The sequence below is a fragment of the Delphinus delphis genome, chromosome 18, assembly GCF_949987515.2.
Source record: "Delphinus delphis chromosome 18, mDelDel1.2, whole genome shotgun sequence".
Taxonomy (NCBI): domain Eukaryota; kingdom Metazoa; phylum Chordata; class Mammalia; order Artiodactyla; family Delphinidae; genus Delphinus; species Delphinus delphis.
Window position 1 is genome coordinate 67,524,691 of NC_082700.1, and position 27,397 is coordinate 67,552,087.

At 37.2% G+C, this 27,397-nt stretch overlaps 1 protein-coding gene across 1 annotated transcript in view; it reads left to right on the forward strand.

Annotated features, from left to right (window-relative positions):
* Positions 1–27,397, forward strand: part of TM9SF2 (transmembrane 9 superfamily member 2) — a 57,043-nt gene extending 29,646 nt beyond the window's left edge. The window contains exons 6-16 of the mRNA XM_059995700.1: positions 867–978; positions 2,041–2,120; positions 2,916–3,024; positions 7,045–7,177; positions 9,459–9,578; positions 12,348–12,405; positions 15,500–15,659; positions 17,426–17,577; positions 18,791–18,902; positions 22,396–22,567; positions 26,707–27,397. Of these exons, the coding sequence (XP_059851683.1) occupies positions 867–978; positions 2,041–2,120; positions 2,916–3,024; positions 7,045–7,177; positions 9,459–9,578; positions 12,348–12,405; positions 15,500–15,659; positions 17,426–17,577; positions 18,791–18,902; positions 22,396–22,567; positions 26,707–26,774 (1,276 nt within the window). The 3' untranslated portion in view covers positions 26,775–27,397. The remainder of the gene's footprint in view (positions 1–866; positions 979–2,040; positions 2,121–2,915; positions 3,025–7,044; positions 7,178–9,458; positions 9,579–12,347; positions 12,406–15,499; positions 15,660–17,425; positions 17,578–18,790; positions 18,903–22,395; positions 22,568–26,706) is intronic.

The window sequence follows — 27,397 nt, forward strand, 5'->3', positions numbered from 1 at the left end:
AAGTGAAATTTAGACCCAAAGAATAAATATTTTGGGACCAATTAACTTTTTCCTTAATCAGTATTCTGGCGTATAATTTGGTGTTTTAATTGATTTTACTAAAACTTCCTTTAGCATGGTTTGTTATTGAGTTATGGGTTTCCCAGAGAAACCATACAAATATTTATTTTCCTGTCATGGTAAGTAGCCAGGGTGCCTTTTTGTTTTGTTTTTCAGTCAGTTTTTGACAGCTTTTCTATGTCAGCTTGGAATGGAGAACATAAGTGGTTAGGACCATGTTCCCTTCTACAGTGGAAAAGCATTACCTCAGATATTTGCGGCTTTCAGAGGCCCAAATGAGCTGATTAGTGTGTCATTTCGAAAGTCTCCATGCAGTGTTAGATGCCAGTATGTGATAAGTCATTGAAAGGGCATCTCTTCAAATTGTCAGCTTTTTTAGTGTGAAAGTACTCCTCAGTTATTTGTGAGATGCTTCTTTGATTGAGTATTCTTTTCTTTCCATGACTCCCCACTCCCCCACCCAGCTGATATAGCCATTTTCTTGTGCCACTAGTGGTAAAGCAATGCATGCCGTAACAGGATGGCAGTTAATTTAAACTCCGTCAGTGTTTGTTTTGATTTCTTTAAAGATTATTTAATGCTCTTCAAGTAATGTTTTCCAAAGTTTGGTTCTTACTTTGAATAACAATTTTGTACACTTATAACTAAGCCATTTATTTATATGAAGTAAATATTTGTACTATTCAGTGTGATATGAATCACTTTTGACTATCAGCAGCATTGTGAAATACATACAAAATCTCTAACCTTACTCCATTTAAAAAAACTATTTTATCAGCATCTTGCCAAAATGTTTCTTCCCACAGCTTCAAGCACACCCATATAGATAAAACAGACTGCTCTGGACCCCCCATGGATATAAGTAACAAGGCTTCTGGGGAGATCAGAATTGCCTATACTTATTCTGTTAGCTTCCAGGTGAGTGTGATTTTTATCTTTAGTATAACTCAGAAATTGATTTTAAATTCATATTACTTAAACTAATTAAAAATATGATTAGCTTGTCAAATAGGTAAGCTTTTAATGAGTTAATTTTTGGAATAGTTTGTCAGTGCACCAGGCAACATAATTGCCCTCGAAACTAAGTCTTCGTTTAAATAAGAAGTATGGGGAATTGGAGAACTGAGCCTGATTAAAAGTGTTAAGCCATAGGAGATACAAACAAGGCAAAAGGTAGAAATGAGGCATGAAGGATGGTATGAAAGTGTCAAAGATATGCAACAAGCATTTGGGCAAACAACACCATTTTTAAAATCAGGATTTGAGTGTAAGCTTAAATGGAGAGTTTCCTGATGGTAGATAATCTATATAGGTTCTTAGGTAATTCAAGGGAGTGTTTTCTTAGGAGGAAAGTAAAAGTTCATTTTATGAGAATCTTGGGCAATATTCCACCTCTATTTTTAATAAACTATCTTGGCAATCCAATATAGTTGTGACGTTTACTGTCCCTACCTAAATAGTGTGTAATTTTGCAAGCCTGGTGCAGTAAATTGTACATATTTCTTTCTAGGTATTAAGAGCTCAGTGTGGGTGACACCTGCCAGATGCTCAGGTACCTAGGTTATGACTCTGGTCTGGTTAGATGTCTCATAGGTATAGATAGATAGCATCAAAGAGAATAAAGAATAAGCTATTCCACTCAATTTTCTGAAAATAATTAAATACTCTAAAGCTCTAAATCTTGACATTTAAAATAAGCCTTTGCTAATTAAGATTTAAAGTAAGACTTTAAAAAAAATACAAGTAAGTAGATACTTTTAGGAACTCTTATATTTTATTTACTGCTTAATTTTATCCTAATTTTCCTGAGACTTGAGTAAATCTAGGTCCATAAGTCTCATGACTAACCCAAGTTATGATAATGAGGAATTGTATCTATTGACTAGAATGTTAAGCTGTGAATGGAAATTTTTGGATTCCTAATACGCTTCATTGGCAAATTCTTATTTAAAGAGTGTGTGTGTTTTTAAATCCCTCTAGGAAGATAAGAATATCAGATGGGCATCTAGATGGGACTACATTCTGGAATCTATGCCTCATACCCACATTCAGTGGTTTAGGTAAGAGTATAGAATTAATCTTCTTTATGCTCTGTCCTTATTTTATTCTCTGTCCCTTTGAACATCCCATTCACTCTGATTCTCCAGTTATTCAGAACGCTGGGCTTTTGAATTAGATAGACTTGGATTCAGTCCTGGCTTTTAGTCACTGGTTGTGAGTCAGGCTAGATCACCCAGTTTCTCAGAGTACATTTCTTTATCTAGAAATAACCTGTCTCATGGGACTATTCTGAGGATTGAAGGAGGTAATGAAACAGAGCATTTGAGCACCTTACCAGGCACGGAAGAGGGCTCAGTAGACAAGCCACTGCGGCTGTTACGACTGTTTATTATTATTATTATTCTCTAAGCATGACTCAAAACTTTTATCTAGAGAGCTGTTCATGGTGCCGTCGCTCTCCTTTTCCTACTTTACTGACTAATCTTTTTTGATACTCATTAATTTACTGAGTAACTGTTTTTCAGTAGATTTCTTGAGGGTACAGACCAGTCCATTGTTGATCCTTGCAGCTTATGTTGCCCTAATTTGGGCACAGTAGTTATTAATGTTGACCGTGGAGAAAAAAAATTCTAGTTCTCAACAGACCACAAAATTATATTATGATAAGCACATACAGTTATGTATCCACTAGAAGGCCGTGCAGCAGAACACAGTTCATTGAATTTGTTGGATTTTAGGTCAAGTTTTTAATTTGATTAATGCTGTTTTAATGTTACTCAATAAATAGTTTTTAAAGAGTTTTGCTGTTCCAAAGATTAAGCTGTAGATTAATCCTAACATGCTTATTTCTGCAGCATCATGAATTCCTTGGTCATTGTCCTCTTCTTGTCTGGAATGGTGGCTATGATTATGCTACGGACGCTGCATAAAGATATTGCCAGATATAATCAGATGGATTCTACAGTGAGTGAAACATCTGAACTGTTCTTTGGTCTGCCGAGGATAGTCTTTATTTTTTCTTTGGAAAAAATTTAAATAATAGCTTTAGACAGAATCTGCTTTTAAAGCATTCTTCTCAAAAGTTACCCTGAATTCACATTTTCAAATAAGAAAATGATCCTTAAGGATTGGTTTTCTGTAGAAATTTAGTGACCGCAGCTCTCAGAGCTGAACTGTTCACAGCCTCATCTGCATCAGTAGAGGTTGCAGAAAGGGTGCAGGTGCACAGCTCCAGCTCTGCCCTCTTTTCATTTACGTGCCATCAGCTCTGTCAGAGTCTCTATGTCCAGCAGACATTCCGTTTGTGAAACAGCAAAGTTGAGTAGAATAGCTCCCAAGCAACTTTTGTATGTGTGTATGTTTAATTTTTAAAAATTAATTTTAACTGAGTTTTTATCATTTCAACCTTTTGGTGGATTCAAAGTAATTAATGCCTCAACTTCATCTATTTGCATTTTAAGTTCCATAATGTTTTACATTTTTTACTTTTTAATTTCCTAGCAGCTCTTTAACAAAATTTCCACAAGAATCACTACTTGTAATGAATACATAAAACTCAGATTTTCATTGTTTTCTCTTCCCCAGCTTCTTAGCTCCCCCCATCTCTCTTTTTCTAATTAGAAAAAAAGAACATATTAATGTTTAGAAGCTTTTTAGCACTTGAACTCCACAGTTGCTTTTCCATGATTTTATTGGTTGTATGCCTTATTAAATATTTGATTAAAATAATTTCACAATACTCTGTTCATAATTGACAATTCCAAATAATTGCTGAGTTAATGGAATTTTTTTCTTTATTTGTACAGAGGTGGCCTTGGGGTACAGGCCAGGAAACCCTATTTCCAGTCTTGCTCCCATTCTTTCCCTCCTGCCAGTCTCTTATCATAGCCATCAGAGCGTATCTGTTCAGGGTCATTTCACTCCCAATGACAGCCCTCCAGTGACTTCCACTGCACTCAGTGAAGCCATAGTCTTTACAGTGGCCCATAAGGCTCTGCAGTAGCTCTTGGAGCTCTGCTCCAGCCATGCTGGTTGCCTTGCTGTTCCTCACTCAGACACCTCAGGCGGGTTCCCATTTCCAGGCCTTTACAGTTGCTTTTCTGTCTTCCTCAAGTGTTCATCCCTCAGAGAGCTCCCTCACGTGCTTCTGGTCTTCACTGAGACATGATCTTCCTGGTGAGACCTTCCTCACCATCCCATTAAAATTACATCCTCTCCACCCACACCCCACATCCATACTTCTTATCACCATCTAGAGTACTATATATTTTACTTATTTCGTTTATTGTCTGCCTTTCCAATGAGAAGGTGTACTCATGAGAAGAGGAATTTTTCTGTTATACTCACTGTAGTACCTCTGGTGTTTTAAACAGTGCCAAGCATATAGTTGGTGATAACAGATATTTGTTGAATGAATGAAAAAACAAATTAGCCCTTGATGTACCAGACTTGATTCATTGCTGGGCTTATGATAGGTTAAAAAAAAAGAAAAAAAAGGTATCCAAGGACTCCCCCAGATCCACCCCATCCCCCCAAATTGAGTGAGGCCACAGCAGGAAGCAGTACAAGCATGAGAAGTTGAAGTTCTCCTTTGGGCCCGTGCTCATATCAAGTTTTTAACCAATTGGGACATTAATCCTTGGGTCATGGTGAACCTTGATCTCCTATGTATTAAGCCTGGATTCTTGAAGGGGGGCAAAATGGTTCTAGGTTAGTAAATGCCTTCTGATTCTCAGCAGAATCGAGTAGAAATACTCTGAAGGAAAGTCAAATTTGGATTTGCAAGATTCTCCCCATTTAAGGTCAATAAAGTATGATCTATTCATCAGAAATTCACAAAAATTTACAATAAACAACAAATTTACACCAGGTCCCAAAGATTTCAGACATTAAGATTATTAATGACAGAGTATAAGATATATGAAAAAGTAACAGCTACGATTTTCCAGCACAGATGAAAGATAAGAATCCATAGATAAAGGATACACAGTATATCCAAGGAATAGATAAAATGAAATCCACACCTAGATCAACTGGCCAAAACCACAGAACACCATAGAAAAGAGATCTTAGAATCAGCCAGAGGGGAAAAAGAGTGAACATCTGCAAAGGAAAAACAATTAAATTGGCCATGGAAGCTCAAAACATAATATTTTTAAATTGGTAGTGAGAGAAATTAACTATTTACATAGAATCATGTACTCAGAGATGCTGTCTTTCAAAAATGAAGGTGAAATACCTTTTTCAGACTAACAAAACCAGTTGACCACAAACACACCTTCACTTGAAGGAATGTCTGTAGAAATACTTGAGCAGTGAATCAGTCTGTCAGACCTGAAGGAATTACTATAGAAATACTTTAGTAGAAAATAAATAAATAACAATCCTAAAGAGAGATTTAGGAGGATTGGTGAAGAAATTCCAAGTAAATATTTTCTATATATAATAATAATGAGTCTAAATTTGGAGGTTAACAAAAGTGTATCAACAAAGAAAAAATAGATTTGATGAATAGTTTTGGATGAGGGGGGGTGGCCATCTAGAAAAAAAATAAGGTAGATTCCAACTTTATTGCTTATATTGAAATGATTAATGATCTAAATGAAAATGTGAAACTATAAAATACTAGAATGTTAGTTTTTAAATCTTGTCTACTGCTCGCAAAGATAGAAATTTGAGTGGGAATTTGGGGGAGGGATACAGATGTACCCTGGATGAAATGTTAAGTGAGGAGGCTGAAAAAATACCAGGGACCAAATTTTGAAGGACTTCTAAGCTGTGCATTCTGAAGGTCATTGAGAAGCTGTTGAAGAATATTAAACAGCAGTGACGTGGCCAGATTCATGTTTCAGGAAAGTCACTTTGAACATTATGTGGAGAATCGTTTGGAGCTGGGCAATATTGGAGGCACAGAGACCAGTCAAGAGACTGTTAGAGAGTTCCCAGAGATAGGGGATGGTGGCAGGGAAGAAGTAGGGAAGTGGGCAGATAGATACAGAGGGTGTTCAGGAGGTGGGATGGAATGCTGATCGACCAGTTGACTGTGGAGAGGGTGGAAGAGGGAGAGAAGCCAGTGAATGACCCCACGTTTCTGATCTGAACCACCTGATTAGTTAAAAGGATCTTTCTGGTTCTGTATTGAGAATCAACTGAATGGAGGCAAGGGCAGAAACAGAGACTAGTTTAATGAATTCCGTGAGAGCCAGGTGAGAAGGGATGGTTTGAACCAGGGGCTAGTGGTGGATCCTGTGGATATATTTTAGAGCTAGAACTGTAAGAATTGTTAAAGGATTGTATGTGAAGTGTGAAAAAAGTAAAAGGAGGCATCAAGGATGACTCTAAGGTTTTGGGGATTGAGCAGCTGGAAGGATAGAGCTTTTATCTACTGAGGGAGAGTGCAGGTAGAGCAGGTAGAGGCAGGGAGAATCAGTTCCACTGTGGATAATTCTGTTCAAGGTGTCCATTAAACAACCCAGTGGAGCTGTTGATTAGGCAGGTGTGTATGTGTGTCTGGAGATAGGGGAGCAGTTTGGGCTGGTGACACAAGCTTATTAATATTTTCACAGCCAAGCCTACTATACAAGCAAAGTAGCTATGAGACCTAATACCATTTGCTTGTTTTGGGGATTAGTAAGTGTAGGTTAAGAAGACTATAGAGTATGACTTAAAATCGCCATCAAATTGGATCATAAAGCTTGACTTATTAGACTAGAACTAGGTATCACATTATCTTTGTATTACTTTTTAAAGTTTCTCAGTAACTATATTTATAGATCTTAACACACAACATTCCTTTCAAAATAATTCAAGAAAGCTATATAAAGCTCCATGAGTCAAGCTTTATACTTCAAAACTGAAATAAATATTAACATTTGTAAGGTTTTTTTTTTTAGATTTCCATATCCGCATATTCAACAGTGAACAAACTGTCTAGTTTTCTTGGTGATACCACATGGCACGTAAACGATTTTATTCCCTTTTTAGGAGGATGCCCAGGAAGAATTTGGCTGGAAGCTAGTTCATGGTGATATATTCCGTCCTCCAAGAAAAGGAATGCTGCTGTCAGTCTTCCTGGGATCAGGGACACAGATTTTAATTATGACTTTCGTGACTCTATGTAAGTGTTAAGTGAAAATTACAAAGTAGAAATTACTTTCTCTAAATAATTATTTGAAATCCAGTTTTCCTGAGTTGTAGCCAGGCTAGGTTGTTTCTGAGAGTCCTCTTGGTTCTCAGAATCTGTGTGCTTTGGCCATAAGTGACCTGGGGCAAGGTTAGCTGTGCCAGAAGTTGACTCTGCATGTCTCCCTCACAGCTGCATAGAGACCAGGACTTTGTTGTGGGAGCACTGGAGCTGCAGATGACTAGATCCTCAAAGACCATCTGGGTCTGAGTCTGGGCAGCCTGGCAGCAGGGTCACGCAGGTTGACTATCCTGTCCCACCAGAGCGTAAGGTTTCTTGGCTTCCACTGAGAGAGAAAGGAGAAGGAGATGGGACAGGAAGCTCTTTGTAGACCTTTTCATCTTGGCAGGATTTAGGAAGCAAGACCTCTTTCTTTCTCTAGCAGTGTTCAGGAAAGATCTTCCTACACAAAAAGTCTCTCTTCCTTGTGCCACCTGAAAATCTTCAGAAATTTTATTAAGGTTTTGTCAATTAGGACAATCTTTTTCTTCTCTTTTTTTAAAAATAGAAATCCCTTAGAGGTATTCATCAGCTGCAGGAGTGGCTCTGAGACTATTCTCTGGAAATATATTAATGCCATGGTCTTTCAGTTTTCCTAGTTACAAGAGAAAAAACTGTTTATGAAAAGAATTTTCTGAATTATGCATTCGTTTCCCCATATTTCCTTTATTGTTGTGTGCTACTGATGAACAGTAACACATGAATGTTACTAGAAGAATTCAGAAACCACTGACCTTTCAATAATTTTTTTAGCAAACATTTGTCCTTATGTTTGGTTGCATAGTAAATACCTAATACTATAATCATTTTCTACTAGTAAAATTGTTCTAAGTTTTTATGATGCAATTAACCACATAAATGTTTGGGAAGAGAATTATCAATGCCAGATGTCTGGCACCTGAATAAGTTTGGGGTTTACTGATTTGCACCTTTCAGCTCAGTTTGAAGACTAACTAGAACATGTTTATCTACTAACAACTTAGATAAGGAGATGCCGGTGTGATGGGTGAGGCTAGCATTTGTCAGTATATTACACTGAAGAGGGTATGTTGGGAAAATGAGTCATGAAGGAGGTTTGGACACAGGCGATTGCACAGAATCCCCAGAGCGCTGAGGTGGCGTTAGAGCAGAATGGATGCTTGAGGGTGAAATTCTGCTTCAAAATTTTATTGAGAGCTGCCTTCTGCCCCTCTCCAATCTTTGTTGGGGTCAGCTAGAAAGTGAACTTGTAAGGAAGGAACATTTCAGAGAGCCTAGGTTAGAAAGTGATAGGGATTGTTTCCCTTTACTGCTCGAATATGGACTGTTTTGCTTCAGAACAATCCATTTCTCAGGCCTGGGAGGAACTGGGGGTGGGGGGTGCACCTTAGCTGAAATTCCAGTAGACCGTCTAAAGTTACCCTGTCTGGTTTCCTGTCATCGATTGTGAGTTTCTCCTCTTCAGTTGGTGCTGATCAGAGGGTGTGCAATGGTGTGTGCTTGGCTGTGTGCACCCAGGGGAAACACTGGAAACTTTGGTGCTCCTGGGATTAGAAAGCCATCTGCATCTGTTCTTGGATTTCTTTCTGAGAAAACCATAACTTCTGACTTGCAGTTTAAAGCTAGGAATTGCTATAAATATAAGACAGTACTTCCTTTCTTATTAGTTGGGTGGGTTTTATAGGGAAGAACAAATAAAATGAACTAGCTGAATAAGGGTAGGAACCAGAATTTCCCAAGTCATTGACCAAGCCCTTCAGTAACTTGTGTTCACAAAACAAATAGTACTATGAAATCTTTTTTCCCCTGTTTTGTTCTTTATTAGATTCTTTTTTATCTCTTTATGTTTTAATGTTATAAGGTTTTTTTCACCCCAGAGGACTCAATATTGTTTTTAAAAGGAACAAAAAGTGAGAATATTTTATAGTGGGAATATTTTTTATTGATGTTAATTTTGAAAGCTGTGCTTGAATCTCAGAAGAGCATCCAGTGAGCCTCTGCTGATAACAGGAAAGGTGGGGACTTACGGACCCTGACAGGAGACTTCCACATTGGAGCTTGCTTTATGTGTGATCCTATAGATACAGCGCCTTAAATATTACTAAGTTTCAGTGTGGTTGCCTGGTAAGAGAGCGTATTTTCATGAAGTTGTATTTAGTTCATTGTTTAAAAAATGAGAGGGGTCTTCTGTCACTTCAAAGGAAACCATAATAAAATTCATAACTTTATTTTTTAGTTTTTGCTTGCCTGGGATTTTTGTCACCTGCCAACAGAGGAGCACTGATGACTTGTGCTGTGGTCTTATGGGTGCTGCTGGGCACTCCTGCAGGCTATGTCGCTGCCAGATTCTATAAGTGTAAGTAAAAGCCACCCTGCTGGGCGTTCAGATCAGGAGTCTAACCTGCTGCCTTAGTTGTCTGAGCCTTTGTGTCTGGCGGTTGATGCTCTTTAAACAATACGTGTTAGAGGTGTGTATCCTTATTTAATGAAGCTTGTGAAGTGGATGACTGTCCGGAGATTTGCTCGTTCAGACATGCTTAAACAGTGGGTTAAACAGATTTGGGTGCTGCTTATCCATCATCCCGTCTCTCCTCCTTAAGTTTTGACATCACAGGTTTGGCTGAACAACTTAGATTTGCTACATTCATAGAAACATATTTAGAGTAATAAAGGAAAAACTATACGAGTATCACTGATTTATTCATTAAAACAAGTAGTACAGGGCTTCCCTGGTGGTGCAGTGGTTAAGAATCCGCCTGGTGGTGCAGTGGTTAAGAATCCGCCTGCCAGTGCAGGGGATACAGGTTCAAGCCCTGGTCCGAGAAGATCCCACATGCCACAGAGCGGCTAAGCCCGTGCGCCACAACTACTGACCCTGCGCGCCTGGAGCCCGTGCTCTGCAACAAGAGAAGCCACTGCAGAGAGAAGCCCGCTCACCGCAAGTAGAGGAAGCCCGCGCACAGCAATGAAGACCCAGTGCAGCCAAAAATAAATAAATAAAATAAATAAATTTTTAAAAAACAAGTAGTATATACAGGAATACCTTATATGAGAGAGGTCGTACTTACATCAATTTAATATTTATAAAAGTGAACTGTACTTAGAGTAAATTAAGATCTCACAGTTTTAAAGAGCCCTGAAGTAAGTTACTTTTGTAGCATGATTTGTTGCATTCTCTTGTATTCTTGCTTTCCAGAAGTAAAATAAAGTTCAGTGAAAAAAAGGATCAGAGCCACAGAGTAAGGATGGGGATATGATTAGATGACTTAGAAAGCAACTTTGCTGGGGTCAGTAAATGCCAGAGTTTGCCCTGCTTAGGAATCCTGTAGTCACGTTGAGACGGTCCCATAGGTAATCTGTGAATTTAAATGCCAGGGAGATGCTGACGCAGGGCTAGGGTTGCCCAAGGCCTTCTGATAGGAATAAGGTTTAGGGAATAACCCTAAAACACAGTAGGATTACATAGGTGCCTTAATGTGTGGTTGGCTAGACTCAACCCCAAATAGAAATATTAGACTTTGCTAGATGCATAGAGTATGTGAAGTTCTATATTCATGTATGTGTGTGTGAGTGTGTTTAATTTCTGTGAATTTTGTCAGAGTTCTTTTATTCTTTCATTCTTTTCTAACAGACATAGGATTAGGGTGGTCAGATGTATTTTAACACATACGAGGTACGGTTGGACCCCTGCCTGCTCCCCCTTTCTCACTGTTTCTGTGCACTGGGTTTCTTTGAGTTCCTCAGTCAGCCTGTGCACCTGCCTTCGTACATGCCGTTCCCTCTACTTGAGTTCTGATCCGTACTCGCTGCCCGACAGACACACCTCCCCTTCATCTTCTCTCCGTCCTTCATTTCTCCTAGCTGCAGATTAAGTAGCATATTAATCAGGCAGAACATTCTGAGACACACTGTCATGTGGCCCTAGTCAAAAAATACTTCATTTTATAGAAGCATTTTTAATGTTTCAAAAAATATATGAGGATTTTGAGTAGAGTTGTATTAAACCCAAAACTCATAATTTCACAATAGCCTATCAGTAATGCTATGAATTCAAATCATATATATATAATTTGTTGTTTTCTTTTAGGGCAAGAAGTACTTAAAATTGCTTATAAATTGTTAAAACTTTTTTTAAAAATCAAAGCGGTTTTCAGATCTCAGCCAGTTTTATCTCCAACTTTTATCTCCAAGCAGAGGTGTATTTTCTTTTTTTTTTTTTACTCTAGAAACTTAAGTTTTGTTTTTGTTTTGCGGTACGCGGGCCTCTCACTGTTGTGGCCTCTCCCGTTGCGGAGCACAGGCTCCAGACGCGCAGGCTCAGCGGCCATGACTCAAGGGCCCAGCCGCTCCGCGGCATGTGGGATCCTCCCGGACCGGGGCACGAACCCGCGTCCCCCGCATCGGCAGGGGGGACCTGCCACGTCCCCACTGCGCCACCGGGGAAGCCCGAGACTTAAGTTTTTAATTGTTTTTTTTAAAGTGGGGAAAAAAAAATAGAGAGGGGCAAAGGAGAGTAAAAAGTTTGTAAGTAAATTTGTTCTGTCAAGTGGCCGTAACCCTTCTACTCTTCTTGGTCACCTGATCCTACACACTGATCTCCCCACCGCCACCCACGGCCTACCTGAAACTACAGTGCTGGAGGCATCCTGGAGACTCAGACCTACTATGGACATTGAAGTGTGTTGCATGTCAGGCTTGAGGGTTCCTAGTTTTATAACAAATTCTGAAACTGACCTCAAGATAAACGAGAATCTGTAGTGCACCCTTTTTCCATCTAGTCCCATTAATTAAAACTGGGTTAGAATTTAAGGGTTTGTTTTGTTTTGAAGTGAAAAAAAAAGATTAGAAAAGGAAAACTGGTTTGGATGACTTTCCTTTGACACTAGATTTATTTTATGCTGAAACAATCTTTAGAGTGGGACTTATCCAGGGCAGTCCTGTGATGTGCGTCTCTGATTTGGATCATTTGATTAGGGAGTATTAGGACATTTGCTAGTGTCATTTTCTACGAATAGGCCCCCAGTGCTGTCTGTTAATTTGTCCGATACCAGACCTGAGGTATGGATATTTGGTTTGCTTTGAAGAAAAGTCTTTATGTCAATGCCACTTTTGTTTTGTTCTACAGCCTTTGGAGGTGAGAAGTGGAAAACAAACGTTTTATTAACATCATTTCTTTGTCCTGGGTAAGTGAATTTTTCAATAATAACTTGCTTGACATAGTCATATTTTAGTTCCCAGAATTTCTGGCCTGTAAGTCTAATCTTTTCTGTCTCTATGTACCCCAGAAAATGAATTTAATTTTTAAATAGTGACTATTTAATAAACATTTGCAGAATGGCAACTACATGTCTTATCTGGAAAGGGTACCTTTAGACATGAGAAATTTTATATTCCTTTTCTTAAAAGTCTGTTTCTTAGTCTGGCATATTGTCATGTAAGGCTGCGTATAAAGTTTTTGACCTAATCACAGAAATGAATCCTCACCTGAAGATCGTTCAGGCAGGCATACATTTTCGGATTTTTATCATGAGTATAGCTACTTTTAAGCGTATTCCATTAATTAGATTAGAGTAACATATACCAAAAATGAAAAAAACAACCACCAACATAAAAAAACAGAACATCTGTGGTGCTTTGGGAGATAGTTTCTGATATCAAATATCTGATGTGTGTCTGGTCCTAGAAATACAACCCAGTTTATCCCCCGCTCACAGATTAATGGAGGGCAAGAACTGGCCTCTGAATAATCAGCAGCAATAAAGTAGGCCAAGGGTTAAATCTTGAAGCCAGGACTGTTCCATTTGCAGGCCAGAAATGAAAGAATAGCTGGCATTTTTAGACATGATTGGGTTAAATAGTCTCAGATTTTCACCTCCATTGAAGATTCACATGCCTCTCAGCCATTCATATTCTATTCAAATTTTTATGCTTTCCTCAAGCCATATCCTTTGTCTTCTTTCCCTCTGCTGGCAGTTGAAGAAGTGCCCCTCCTTACCAAGACTGTCAGCCACAATTCCCTTTGGAATCTTGCCTTTCAAACATCCCCCCAATCTCTGACATAATCCATTTCTCTCTTTCTCTGTGTTCTGGTCACGTGTTTCATCTCTTCCTACAAATATGCTTACGTTTCCCATATTCTAAAAAGAGCTTCCTGTAAGCATCTTCTAGTCTACTGTCTTTCTTTTCAGTTTTCAACAAAATGCCTTGAAAAAATAGTCTATACTCCCTTACTCTGATTTTCTTAGCATATATTTACATTGTAAACCCACGTAATCTTTTTCCCACATCACTTTAGTGAACTTCTCTCTGAGGTTACCAAAGATGTTCCCATTTTCAAATCTAGAAACCATTTTCCCTGTCTTTACCTCTTTACATTGTGTAACATTGGAATACCTTTTCCTTGAAACTCCTTCCTTTTTGCCTTCACAGAAGTTATCCTATGCTAGTTTTTTACATCTCTTATCAAACCTCCTCTGATTTATCATCTTCATCCCACCCTTAAAAACAGGTGTTCACCAGGGGATGATGAGGTAAGTAGAGAGGAGAAGAGCCAAGAACCCAAGTCCCCAGGGCAAAGGGAATTGGTGTTCATCTAGGAAAAGAAGGATCATTTGATAATATGAAATCAATTCATAAATTTTTTTTATAAATAAGCACCTGCATATAATTATTGCGGTAGGCACAGCAAAATGGCATTTGATAATATTAAAGATTGTTTCCAGATTTAAAAAGAATTTAATGGAGAGAGAAATGCTCCCTTCTATTAATAAAAATCTCATCTCTGATTCAAAACCAACATCGTTTAATGATGAAACACTAGAGACATTTTCATAAATCACTTTTAGGACTTCAGTTATTTAAGTTCTAGTTACATTAAGACATGAAACAAAAAGAAAGGTGGAGATTATATTATTATTTATTGGTGACATAATTTGTATACAGAGAACATAAACAAATTTGAGCTATAAACTTGTAGAATTAGTAAAAGAGTTGGGCAAAATGGCTAGATATCAGCCAATATTTCAAGATTATGAATACCACCAGTTGCAAGTGAAACATCTTAATGGTAGTGGTAGTTGTGTGGGGAAAAGACTATTCACAGGAGTATTAGCAACAGAAAAACTTTGCAACACCTGAAGTAACTTCTCAAAATAGGGACAGTCCATATGACAAGTCTACAAAGCTTGTTAGAGATACATACAAATTCACCATGTTACCTGATGAGAAGACCAAGTGTTGCAAAGGCATTTGGAGGGGTCCTGTGGCTGCCAGGATAGAGAACACAGAAGTAGACTATGTATACACAGAAGCATGCTAGACATGGCATCACGAACCAGAGGAACAATGTAAAATGATGCTGGGACAATTGATTTTCCACATGAAGGGAGAAAAATTCTCTTCTTACCTCACACACATGAAATCAGTTCCAGGTGGATTAAAACCCAAATGTAACGGGTGTAACAATTAGACAAAAATTTAGAGGAGTATTTTTATGAGCCCGGGTTAGGAAAGGCTTTCTTAAGTTACACAAAAGGTAAAGGAAAAAATTGATCACTTTGATAACATTAAAAACTGTGTGTGGGGGGGCGGTATACAGAAGTGATTATAGTATTATTACAGCCATGTTTTAAAAATGTACTCATAGAAGAATGACTGAAAGGGACGAAGTACACATATGTTTGGGTTCTTAAAAGTCATAAACTAGGAGAAAGGTATTTAACAAGGAGTTAGTTGCTAGCATATATAAATAACTCACATATGTGACTTTGCAAAAGCCCTGCGACCCAAATGAAAAATGAGCAGTGGGGCTTCCCTGGTAGTGCAGTGGTTGGGGGTCCGCCTGCTGGTGCAGGGGACGTGGGTTCGTGCCCCGGTGTGGGAGGATCCCACGTGCCGCGGAGCGGCTGGGCCTGTGAGCCGTGGCCGCTGAGCCTGTGCTTCCGGAGCCTAGAAAGCCAACAAACACAAGGATGCTCAGCTGCAGTTGTCAATAGGAAATGCAAATTAAAACAACAAAGTTAACAATCCCAAGCATGATGAAAATATGGAAAGAGGTAAATTTCATAAGCTGCTGGTAGGAGTTTAAGTCAGGCAAAACCAATCTGAAGAGCAACTCGGCAGTTTCTACTAAAGTTTTAAATTCACATACCCTATGGCTCAGCAGTTCCACTTTCCTTGTGTATAACACAGAAATCATGATATTAACTACATATGATTGCTACTATATCATTTTGCTTCCACGTCAGGTTTTACCCAAAAACCTATTGTGTCTTTCAGGATTGTGTTTGCTGACTTCTTTATAATGAATCTGATTCTCTGGGGAGAAGGATCTTCAGCATCTATTCCTTTCGGGACATTGGTTGCCATATTGGCTCTTTGGTTCTGCATATCTGTGCCTCTAACATTTATTGGTGCATACTTTGGTTTTAAGAAGAATGTAAGTTTATAGGTGTTAACTTATTCAAATGAATCTCAACTGTGGAAGTTAGCATGTGCCACCTTAAAAGACATAGGTATCTAAAAGATACAAACTAGTCCTGTGGGATCTGGATTTCATAGAAAATTGATGACTTCCTAGTTTGACTGCAGTCCTTCTTAAAATAGTACTCAGAAGAGTGTGGTAGAGAGAGGTTATGGATGTAAACTTAGATTTCAAAGTTTTGTAAGTAAATGGAAATGGATGCTAAAATGGATTAATAGGAAATGAAATGCTAATTTAAACTAATGAAAAATTTGAATGTGTTACATTAAAAATAATTACTTTTTTTTAACCTAAAAAGTACATGCATTTTTTTCTTAGCCATAGTGTTTCTAATCTATATTACTTAACTAAGTAAACTGGGTAAAACTGAGTATGGGTTAGGAAGTGAAGCTGTAAGAAAAGTGACTATACAGTAAGAGTAGCAATTTTTTTAATATGTAGCTTTGGAATAAATTTTATATGCTTACCTGCTAATATTTGATTTTAAGAAATATTATAATCAAGTCTCAGTCCCTCCCTCCAGTCTTTCGGTCTCCATCTCTGCTGCCCCCTTTCTAACCTCACGCTAAGAGGAAAATGAGAATTCTTCAGTGTCCTCCTCTAACTCCACTTCGCTATCTTTGCTCTCCTCTGAAAGTATCTCCACAAGGTTAAGAGAAATTACGTAGTGTAGTACACTTTGTGAGGGGACCTGGAAAAACCTTGGAAGAAACTTATCTACTTTGACTTTTAAGAGACTTCAGAGTCTCCACTGCACCTACCATGCCAGGCTACTAAAAGATTTTTCAGTTCTTTGGCATTTTGTTTAATTCATGACTTAAAATCTATATAGCATAAGTAGTAAACTGATATGGTTTGAAATTTTTTTAATTAAATAGATTAAATAAGTACTTAAAATTCTAAAAATATAAAAATTGAAGAACGATTTAGTGGGTCTCTGCCTATATACACATATACCTACATGTAAAATAATCTAGTCCACAGGAGTATAATCTCAATGAGAATATCAAGTTTTAAATTTTGATATGTCATCACAAAACCTATAGAAGTATGTTTTTGAACTTTTTTGCAAGGAAATGAATTTCTGCATATGTACTCTTTTTTCCTCTTATGTAACTATGTTTAGGTACTTTAGGTTCCATTTGTTTTTATACTACCATGTAATGTGTTACGAAAGGGAGAATAATTGAGAACATCACCAATAATTTAGGATTATAAAGCTTCATAGAGCCATTCATTATCTTCTTCGTGTTCTTAAGTCTTAGTAAAATTGAGCAATTTTAATAAAGATGACACTGTCCATCTCCAAAAAAAATACATTGACCACAGTTTCAGAACCAGCTGATTTCTTACAGCAAGTATGTAATTAAAAGGAAAAACTTAACTCTATCTTTTTATTAAGTACTATTTTCTGAGTACTATATTATCTCCTTCTGTGTATTCCTTACTTTGTCTGAAGCCATTAGTCATTGGATCACTGCTGGAAACAGTGGTGGCTTGTTCCAGAAGACAGACTGAATATTGTACCTGATGGTATCTGGTTTGTTGCTTCTAAATACAAATGTCATCTGGATGACTCAGGTAGACTGTGTTGCCATTCGTGTCATCATGGAAGCTGAGAAAAAGCAGGCAAATAATCTAGTACAGAGAAGAATTTTTTCCTTTCTGTACTAGATTATAGATATATAATTATGAATCCTTTCTTTTGTTTTTTTCTGAAGGCCATTGAACACCCAGTTCGAACCAATCAGATTCCACGTCAAATTCCTGAGCAGTCCTTCTACACAAAGCCGTTACCTGGTATTATCATGGGAGGGATTTTGCCCTTTGGGTGCATCTTTATACAGCTTTTCTTCATTCTGAATAGTATTTGGTAAGCTAAGGACTAAGTCAAGTCCTCTTATTCCCATTCCCATTATATGTAGTACTAGCTTTCTCTTTTTGTTTATATGGATTACTATTTATACCTGATAAATGTAAGCCATTCTCCAATTATCAGAAATCTTAAGAGACAAAGGTTATCTTTTCAGTGTGAGAAAGAATAATTGTGATAAGTTATTATTAATCAAGTGCTTATTATTTCTTACTTAATTCTCAGACCTCTGTAAAGTGGGTATTATCCCATTTTACAGAGGTGAAAATGAGATTTTGGAGGTTAAGTAATTTGCCTGTGTCACACAGCTACATTTTCTATATGGCAGAAAATTAACCTAAATCTCTCCAAATCTGTGCTCTTTAATAAGTCATCTGTAGTGCTTCAGAGGAGATGCTCTGAGCTCTTGATAGAGTGTATTCAAGCCAGCATTGGAGGAAGGGTTGAGCTAGACAACTTTCAAAGTCGTTTCTTGGGCATCCCCTGGTGGTCCAGTGGTTAGAACTCTGCACTTTCACTGCTGAGGGCCTGGGGAACTAAGATCCCACAAGCCGCATGGTACAGCCAAAGGGGGGGGAAAATCACAAAGTCATTTCTTATCCCAAGATCCCTTCATTCTCTGATTTCTTGTTCGAATGGGAAAGCACATAGTGGCAATTTCGAGCCTCACTGTTAGGGTGTGTACATTGCAGTATATCATGATCCTTATTTGATCGCATTGACATATGTTACAGAAAGTGCCAAGGTTCCAGGTAGCATTGTCAGAACTAAATTGGAGCTTTTTAGTAATTAGAACTTGTCTTTCATTCCTGACCGTTAGTGTTTTTTCCAGATTCAACTGATTTTTATCATATATGATAAGAAACAATATGTACCAAATGTAACCTTTTCTTAGTTTGGCTCTGTCTTCATATTAATTTTTTAATCAAATTTGTCTGACTCACCAGTAGACAGATTGGCTAAGCGTATTTGAATAAATAAGAGTTTTAGGTTCTCCCTCAACAGGAAGGCAGAGTCCAATAGCACTGCTGCATCCTTCCTCCCCTTGCCCCGCCCCTGCCCCATCACTGTCTAAATCTACGAGAATTTGTCTTTGATTAGTTGGGAGAAAAAGCAAACATTTTCAGTTCAAGAAAAATGAGAAGAAGATTGTGTCATTTACTGTGTCAAAGAGAAAATATTTATAGCTTCATCTTGACATGTTTGATTATAGGTCACACCAGATGTATTACATGTTTGGCTTCCTGTTCCTGGTGTTTATCATTTTGGTTATTACCTGTTCTGAAGCAACTATACTTCTTTGCTATTTCCACCTATGTGCAGAGGTATGTATTAGCAATATTCAATTACGTTAATTTGTGGACAGTATTTATAATTTTGGCATAAGGCCACTTTGAATACTATTACAGTAAGACCCCTACATACGAACGAGTTCTGTTCCAAGAGCGCGTTCATAAGTCCAGTTTGTTCATAAGTCCAACAAAGTTAGCCTAGGTACCCAACTAACACAGTCAGCTATATAGTACTGTACTGTAATAGGTTTATAATACTTTTCACACAAATAATACATAAAAAACAAACAGAAAAAATAAATCATTTTTAATCTTACAGTACAGCACCTTGAAAAGTACAGTAGTACAATACAACAATTGGGGTACAAGGGCTGGCATCAAGTGAACAGACAAGAAGAGTTACTGACTGGAGGAGGGAGGGGGAGGGGGAGATGGTAGAGCTGAAGGATCGTCAGCAACAGGAGACGGAGGGCAAGCTGCAATTTCACTCACGCCTGACGCTGATGGCACAGGTCAGGTGCTGGTTCCTTGCTGGAACCAGGTGCACATTCGCATCTTTGAAAGTTCTCAACTTGAAGGTTCATATGTAGGGGACTTAACTGTAATTGAAGTGATTTCTGTAAATATGTGTTATTAAGGTAGAAATTGACCTGTATTCCTAAATCGAATGTAGCCTTCTTTAAGATTGAATTAAGATAGTATCCTAATTCAGTATATTTATTTATTTAGAGCTTAACTTTAAAATGTTAATTTCCTGAGAATAACACATTTTGCTGAATTTTTATTCTTTAACTGTCTGACTTTAAAATTAATATTCTTTTTTTGTGATACAGACACTGGTAGACTGAAAATTCAGTGAAAATAAACATTTTAAGTGGAAAAATTCATTAAAACATTTCAGAGATTACATTGTTATGAGTTATATACTTGGCAACATGGTGATGTGTGTTGGTGTCCTTAGGTGACTTTTAAAGATTTAGATTGTGTTAAATCATTCTTTTATAGTTGTTTTCTATACAGGAGATAAAATCTGACTTTGTTAAACTTGAGACGCTTTTTTAAAAAATTGAGGTTAAGTTCACATAACATGAAATCAACCATTTTAAAGTGAACAATTCAGTGGCACGTACTACATATACAGTGTTGTGCACCCACTCTCTCTGTCTCAAAATATTTTCATCAACCCTAAATAAAATCCCATACCCATTAAGTAGTTACTTCCCGTTCTTCTCTCCCCTTCAGACCCTGGCAACCACCAATCTGCTTCTGTCTCTGCAGATTTATCTGTTCTGGATATTTCATGTAAATGGAATCATACATTATGTGTGACTTTTGTGTCTGGCTTCCTTCACTTAGCAGAATGTTTTAAGGTTCATCACACTGTAGCATGTATCAGTGCTTCATTCCTTTTTATAGCCAAGTAATATTCCATTGCATAGATAGATGTACTCCAGTTTGTTTATTCATTCATTCATTGATACACATTAGGTTTGTTTCCACCTTTCGGTTATTGTGAATAGTGCTGCTATGAATGTTCGTGTACAAATATTCATTTGGGTACCTGTTTCCAGTTCTTTGGGGTATATATGTTGGAGTGGTATTGCTGAGTCATACGGTTATTCTTTGTTTAACTTTTTGAGGAACCATCAAACTGTTTTTTCCACAGTGGCTGCACCATTTTACATTCCTACTAGCAATGCACAAGTGTTCCAGTTTCTCTACATCCTTGCCAATACTTGCTATTTTCTGGGTTTTTAAAGTATAGCCATCCTAGAAGGTGTGAAGTGGTATCTCACTGTGGTTTTGATTTTCATTTCCCCAATGACTAATGATGATGAGCATATTTTCTTGGGTATCTTGTTTGGTGAAATGTCTAATTCCTTTGCCCATTTGTAAGTTGGGTTGTTTATCTTTTTGTTTAATTGTTAGAGTTCTTTCTATATTCTGGATACTAGACCTTTATCAGATACATGATTTGTAAATTTTTTCTCCCATTCTGTAGGCTGTCTTTTCACTTTCTTAATGATGTCTTTTGCACCAAACTTTTAATTTAGAGGGTCCGATTTATCTATTTTTTCTTTTGTTTCTAAGAATTCATTGCTTAAATCCAAGGTCGTGAAGATTTACCCCCATGTTTTCTTCCAAGTTTATGGTTTTAGATCATTGATCCATTTTGAATTAATTTCTGTATGTGGTATTAGTTAGGGGTCCAACTTCATTCTTTTGCACGTGGCTATCCAGTTTTCCCAGCACCTTTTGTTGAGGAAATTATTCTTTCCTTATTAAATGGCCTTGGCAACCTTGTTGAAAACACATTGGCCCATAGATGGTGTGGGTTTATTTCTGGAGTCTCAATTCTGTTCCAGTGGTATATATGCTGTTTTTATGCCAACACCACACTGTTTTGATTACCATGGCTTCATTTTACGTTTTGAAATTGGGAAAGGTAAGTCCTCCAACCTTGTTCTTCTTTTTGAAGATTATTTTGGCTCTTTAGGGCCCTTTGCAATTTCCTATGACTCTGAGGATTGGCTTTTTCATTTTTGCCAAGAAGGTTGTTGGAATTTTGATAGGGATTGCATTGAATCTGTAGGTTGCTTTGGAGAGTGTTGCCATCTTAACAATATTAAGTCTTCTGATCCATAAAAGCAGATGGCTTTCCATTTATTTAAATCATCTTTAATTTTTTTTTAGCAGTGTTTTGTAGTTTTCAGTGTATAAGTCTTTCACCTCCTTGGTTAAATTTATTCCTAGGTATTTTTTTCTTTTGGATGCTGCTGTAAATGGAATAATTTTTTAAACTTCCTTTTCTGGATCGTTCATTGTCAGTATATGAAAACACTGATTTTCATGTTGATCTTGTACCCTGCAACTTTGCTGAGTTCATTTATTAGTTGTAGAAATTTTCGTGTGTGGATTCTTTAGGATTTTCTAATCTTGGTGTACTTTTGAAATATATATATTTTTTACATATTCCAAAGGGTAAGATAGTGAAGTATCTTTTAGAAGATCTCTTGCTAAGCTGTAAGCCACTTTATGTAAAAGTAAGAGAAGCTGTATTTAAAAACCTACCTTATATAAATTGTTAGTAATAACTAAAAATGGGTTTCAACCAGGTTTTTTTTTTGAGCATAATCTTCCTAATATAGAGATGACTAGACTATAAGTAATACTAATTTTGAATTATGTAACTAAGCTCTTCGTATATTTCTTTTCTTTTTGGGAAACATACATTTTAAAATATAGCCTAATGCTTCATTATTCATAAACCGTTTAAGATTTTTCTAAACGTTCTTAGCCAGTCTTTAAGTAGTTCCATCAAAGGTAGAGGGTGCTTCTCAGCACCTTTAGTGAGGAGAGAAATTAGCAAAGTTCAGTGTGAGAAAGAGACTGGAACCAATAGCAAAAATTAGATTTGGGGTGCTATTTCACTTAGCTATGTTTGCTTTATAACTTTATTCCAGTACATGTTATCTATTAATTGGAAAGTATTTCTTGATCTTTCATTTTTTTCTTTTCTACCCAGGATTATCATTGGCAATGGCGTTCATTCCTTACCAGTGGCTTTACTGCAGTTTATTTCTTAATATATGCAATACACTACTTCTTTTCAAAACTGCAAATCACAGGAACAGCAAGTACAATTCTGTACTTTGGTTATACCATGATAATGGTTTTGATCTTCTTTCTTTTTACAGGTAAGAATTAGAACGAGTTATTTTTAGTCAATAAGTTTTTAGGCAGATTACAATTATTTTAACTTGCATCCAAATTACAAGTTCTTAGGCAAATTACAATTGCATGAAAGCTTGTGGCTACTCAGTGCTCCTGTATTTAGTTTTGAGTGCAGCTAAGCATAGTTTGGTCTGCCTCCCTGTGAGGTGAATATCGGTAAACCGAAGGTGAGAAAACAGAACCTAAGGGAGAAGACTAAACGGGGTCCATTGTTGTGCTGCAAGTACAGGGGCATCTCAACCAGTAGTTCTCAAGGTTTTCCCCTGTTAATCGCTTAGTGGAACAGTCGTGCTTCTGCTCATTTCAGAAATAGCATAAAAAGCTCTAACTACCTAAGTTTAGGAGTAAGTAGAAATTGAGGCCGTGAAGTCAAGATGAGATTGAGAATAAATGATATCAAGAAAAGATAATCATAGGACATCCCTTATTCCAGAAGTTTTAAACTACAGTTTTATATCTCCACTTTAAAATCCAAGTACCTAATGGGACACAGTGTGCTTTATATTGGTATTTCTATGTGTATATCTTCTCTGTCTACCTAGATAAGTTTTCTGTATCTCAGAGCCCTGTGGGTGCTTGGTCAGCATTTGTGGAAGGGCTACACCAAAAAAAAAAAAAAAGAAGATTGGAGGGACCTTTCTTTGTCATAAAAAATGTACATCTAAAATTTTATCTAAGATTGTGTTGCATGCTATGTGAGGAAATATAGGAGTCAAAAGAAAAAAACTTAAAAATTTTTTTTTTTAAGTTTTTATTTTTGGCCTCACGGCATGTGGGATCTTAGTTCCCCGACCAGGGATCAAACCTGTGCCCCCTGCACTGGAAGCACGGAGTCTTAACCACTGGACCTCCAGGGAAGTCCCAGAAAAAAACTTTCTAAAAAATTAGAACTTTTCTATTTTTTACTCATCTGTTAACATTTAAGAAAATTAGGTAGAGTTTTGAAGTTCCCCTGTTGCTATGTCAGTATGTAACAAGCTTTAGGCACTTACATCAATTCTGTACTGCAGGTCGTTCATTGGTCAGACATAGTGGGGTAGGAGTTGGGGGGTGCATATCTTGATGCTATGTGATAGATTTAGGTCCATAGCCATAAGTCTTAATTAATAAATGTCTGTAAAACAGTAATAGCCTGTGAAACAAGGATTACTGTTTTTGTGCATCTGTATTTGTGTCCATGCATGCATATATAGAGTAATTTATTCCTTGCTACACACAAAAAATAATGATCTTGGTGAACGTCTTGTTGTTTTTCCAGGCATATGTTATAAAGATAATTTAACCATCACCTGAACTTTATTGTTCTTGATATTTAAAGTGTCATATTTTTACTTACTTAGAGTAAAACAAATTTTGTAATCTAAATTCTGGAGCCACATCAAATTGAATCAACCAGTTAAGCCAGTAACTTTTAGTGTATTTCACTTTGTGGAAAAGGTTCTCTACATAGGAGTGCTGAGCCCTTTCAGTGTCTTGCATTTTTCTAAAGTGGGGACATCCATATTTATTTCAGGACTCTGAACTGACACCTTTTATTTAAGTCAGTCTATTATACAAGACAAAATAATTGTTCTGTCACATAAGGAAAGATGCCACTTTTAGTATGTACACTATATCTATTCAATATTAAGAACAAAATAAAATACTAGCAGTATTTTGTTAAGAACAAAATAAACTTAACTTTCTTAGGGTTGCTAGTATGATGATAAAATGTTTTTTCTCATCTTAAAATACCTTCTATTATCTTGAAGTTCTTGCTAACCATAAGATTGTTTAAATATATTTATGTTTTCACCATTACTTTTCCAAAGTTAACCCCAACCTCTTCCCAAGTCTTAATAATGACCCTTTGAATATCCAAAAGGTGTATTTGTGTGTCCTCCAAAACACACACAGTGTGCATGACGTGCACAGAGTAGGTACTCGGTACATGTGTGATGTGAGAATAATAACATTCATAACTTCTGTAGTAATGGCCCATGTATAGTCTCTTGGCTTAGAAAATCTACTTTAATACTTTCTGTTTATATTACATTTAAAACAATGGTGAAAACTGTTGGAACTTTAAAGATAAAGCTTCCACAAGGGGCATGTATATATCTCCTTCTGTATTCTTCTGCACCCCTACCTATTGACTATTTCTCAGGGGTAATCTTGGAAAAAAAGCTATGCCTCAGCTTTAAAAATGGGTTAGTTTCGGGCTTCCCTGGTGGCACAGTGGTTGAGAATCCGCCTGCCAATGCAGGGGACACGGGTTCGTGCCCCGGTCCGGGAAGATCCCACATGCCGTGGAGCGGCTGGGCCCGTGAGCCATGGCTGCTGAGCCTGAGCGTCCGGAGCCTGTGCTCCGCAACGGGAGAGGCCACAGCAGTGAGAGGCCCGTGTACCACAAAAAAAAAAAAAAAAAAAGGGTTAGTTTCACAATTTAATATATATTCTCTTGCAAAACAGAGTCTCTGAATTTATGTTTAGTAAATCTAAGCATGGTATAGTTTAAAAGAATACTACACTTGAAGTCAGAAAAAGTGAATTTGAATTCTGGCCTTTCTTACCAGCCACAGGCCATTAGACAGTTACGTAACCCCTTGGAGCCTCATTTTTGTCACCTATCTAGCATTCAGATTTTTTGGAATCTAGAGGGATGAAAGCACCTGAAAATTAAGGCATGTATTTTTTCATGAATCATCTCATTTACTGTAATAACAGTCTATGGAGATAGGGCAGATAAAATTATCCCTCTTAAATAAGATAAAGAAATGGGCTTGGAGATTCCAGGTGTCTAATCCAAAGATGATACACACAGCTCATGACAGAGCTGCTCTGTCCTCCAGTACCACACCACCTCTCATTTCAGAGGGGGTGTGCCTTTGTTACTATTCTAATCATATCACTTTCAACACATTGTAAAATCTTTTTGAGTTATTTTATTATAATTCTTTGAAAACTGATCCTTCCTGCTAACTGTACTTAGAAAGTATCCCCATTTAATTACTCTCTGAATCTGATATTCTGATATTTAAGCCATTCACATCATATGTTGAATTAATTAAATGGCAGTTTTCCATTTTGTGATAAGAAAATATTCTTTCTGACTTACTTCACTCTGTATGACAGACTCGAGGTCCATCCCCCTCACTACAAATAACTCGATTTTATTTCTTTTTCATGGCTGAGTAATATTCCATTGTATATATGTGCCACATCTGCTTTATTCATTCATCTGTCGATGGGCATTTAGGCTGCTTCCATGTCCTGGGTATTGTAAATAGTGCTGCAATGAACACTGTGGTACATGCCTCTTTTTTTTTTTTTTTTTTTTTTTTTTTGCGGTATGCGGGCCTCTCACTGTTGTGGCCTCTCCCGTTGCGGAGCACAGGCTCCGGACGCGCAGGCTCAGCGGCCTTGGCTCACAGGCCCAGCCGCTCCGTGGCATGTGGGATCTTCCGGACCGGGGCACAAACCCGTGTCCCCTGCATTGGCAGGCGGACTCTCAACCACTGCGCCACCAGGGAAGCCCCATGTCTCTTTTTGAATTATGGTTTTCTCAGGGTATATGCCCAGTAGTGGTATTGCTGTGCTGGGTCGTATGGTAGTTCTGTTTTTAGTTTTTTAAGGAAGGGTGGGAGAGAGGTGCAAGAGGGAGGGGATATGGGGATATATGTATACATATAGCTGATTCACTTTGTTATACAGCAGAAACTAGTGCAACATTGTAAAGCGATTATACTCCCAAAAAAAGACGTGGGGAAAAAAAATGAAAATATTCTTAAATAGAAAAGTAAAATTGGCATCCTTTTCATCTTCAATTTTAGCCTTTTCCATGTAATAAGAAAAAGAATATATTACAGAAAGCTTTCAATAATCTTATAGCATAAAAAGTTTTTTTCTATCAATTTCTGTAAGAAATTTGATTTGAATTATTCTGTAGTTTATAGTTCTGTATATTTCAAAAAAGTTCACGGATCTATGGGATATTCCTGTTAAGTAATGATTTATAGTTTTGTGACTTTTTTTAAGGAACCAATCATTTTAAGCCTGTATTTTTGTGTAAATCATGAAGCTGCCTTTGAAAAGGGATTTATTTTTGTTTTTTCTTTTATAGGAACAATTGGCTTCTTTGCATGCTTTTGGTTTGTTACCAAAATATACAGTGTGGTGAAGGTTGACTGAAGAAGCCCCGTGTGTCCAGTTAAAACAGAAATAAATTAAATTCTTCATCAACGAAGACCTGTTTTTGTGACTACCTTGAGTTTTATCAGACTTATTGGCCTAGTAATCCTTCAGAAACAACATAATTCTACATACAGCTCTCCTCATACACCTGTCTCCACAGAATGTATTATCAACACTAAAACATTTGTATTGTGATTTGATTAAGTATATATTCAGTTGTTCTCAGTGAAGAGCAAATTTAAATATTATGTGTATTTGTAAATATAATAGCTATAAAATTTTCAGTACTTCTAGTGACAAAATAGAAGAGGCCATATTAAACAATACTGATGAAATACAGGACAGTTCATTGTAAATAGGATTTTCTAGGCTTGGTAGGTGGAAAGAATTATTTTTCTTTGAAGGAAGTAACTTTTTATCATGGTAATTTTGAAGGATAGTTCGTATGATGTGTATTGGGGGGATGTGGCTTTTAAAAAAATCTTGTCTTGGTTGTAACTGTTCAAATCTTCTTTTCTGTGTTGACTTCATTATTCCCATGGTATTGGCCTTTTAAACTATGTGCCTCTGAGTCTTTCAATTTATAAAATTGTTATCTTAATAAATATTGTAAAAATGTC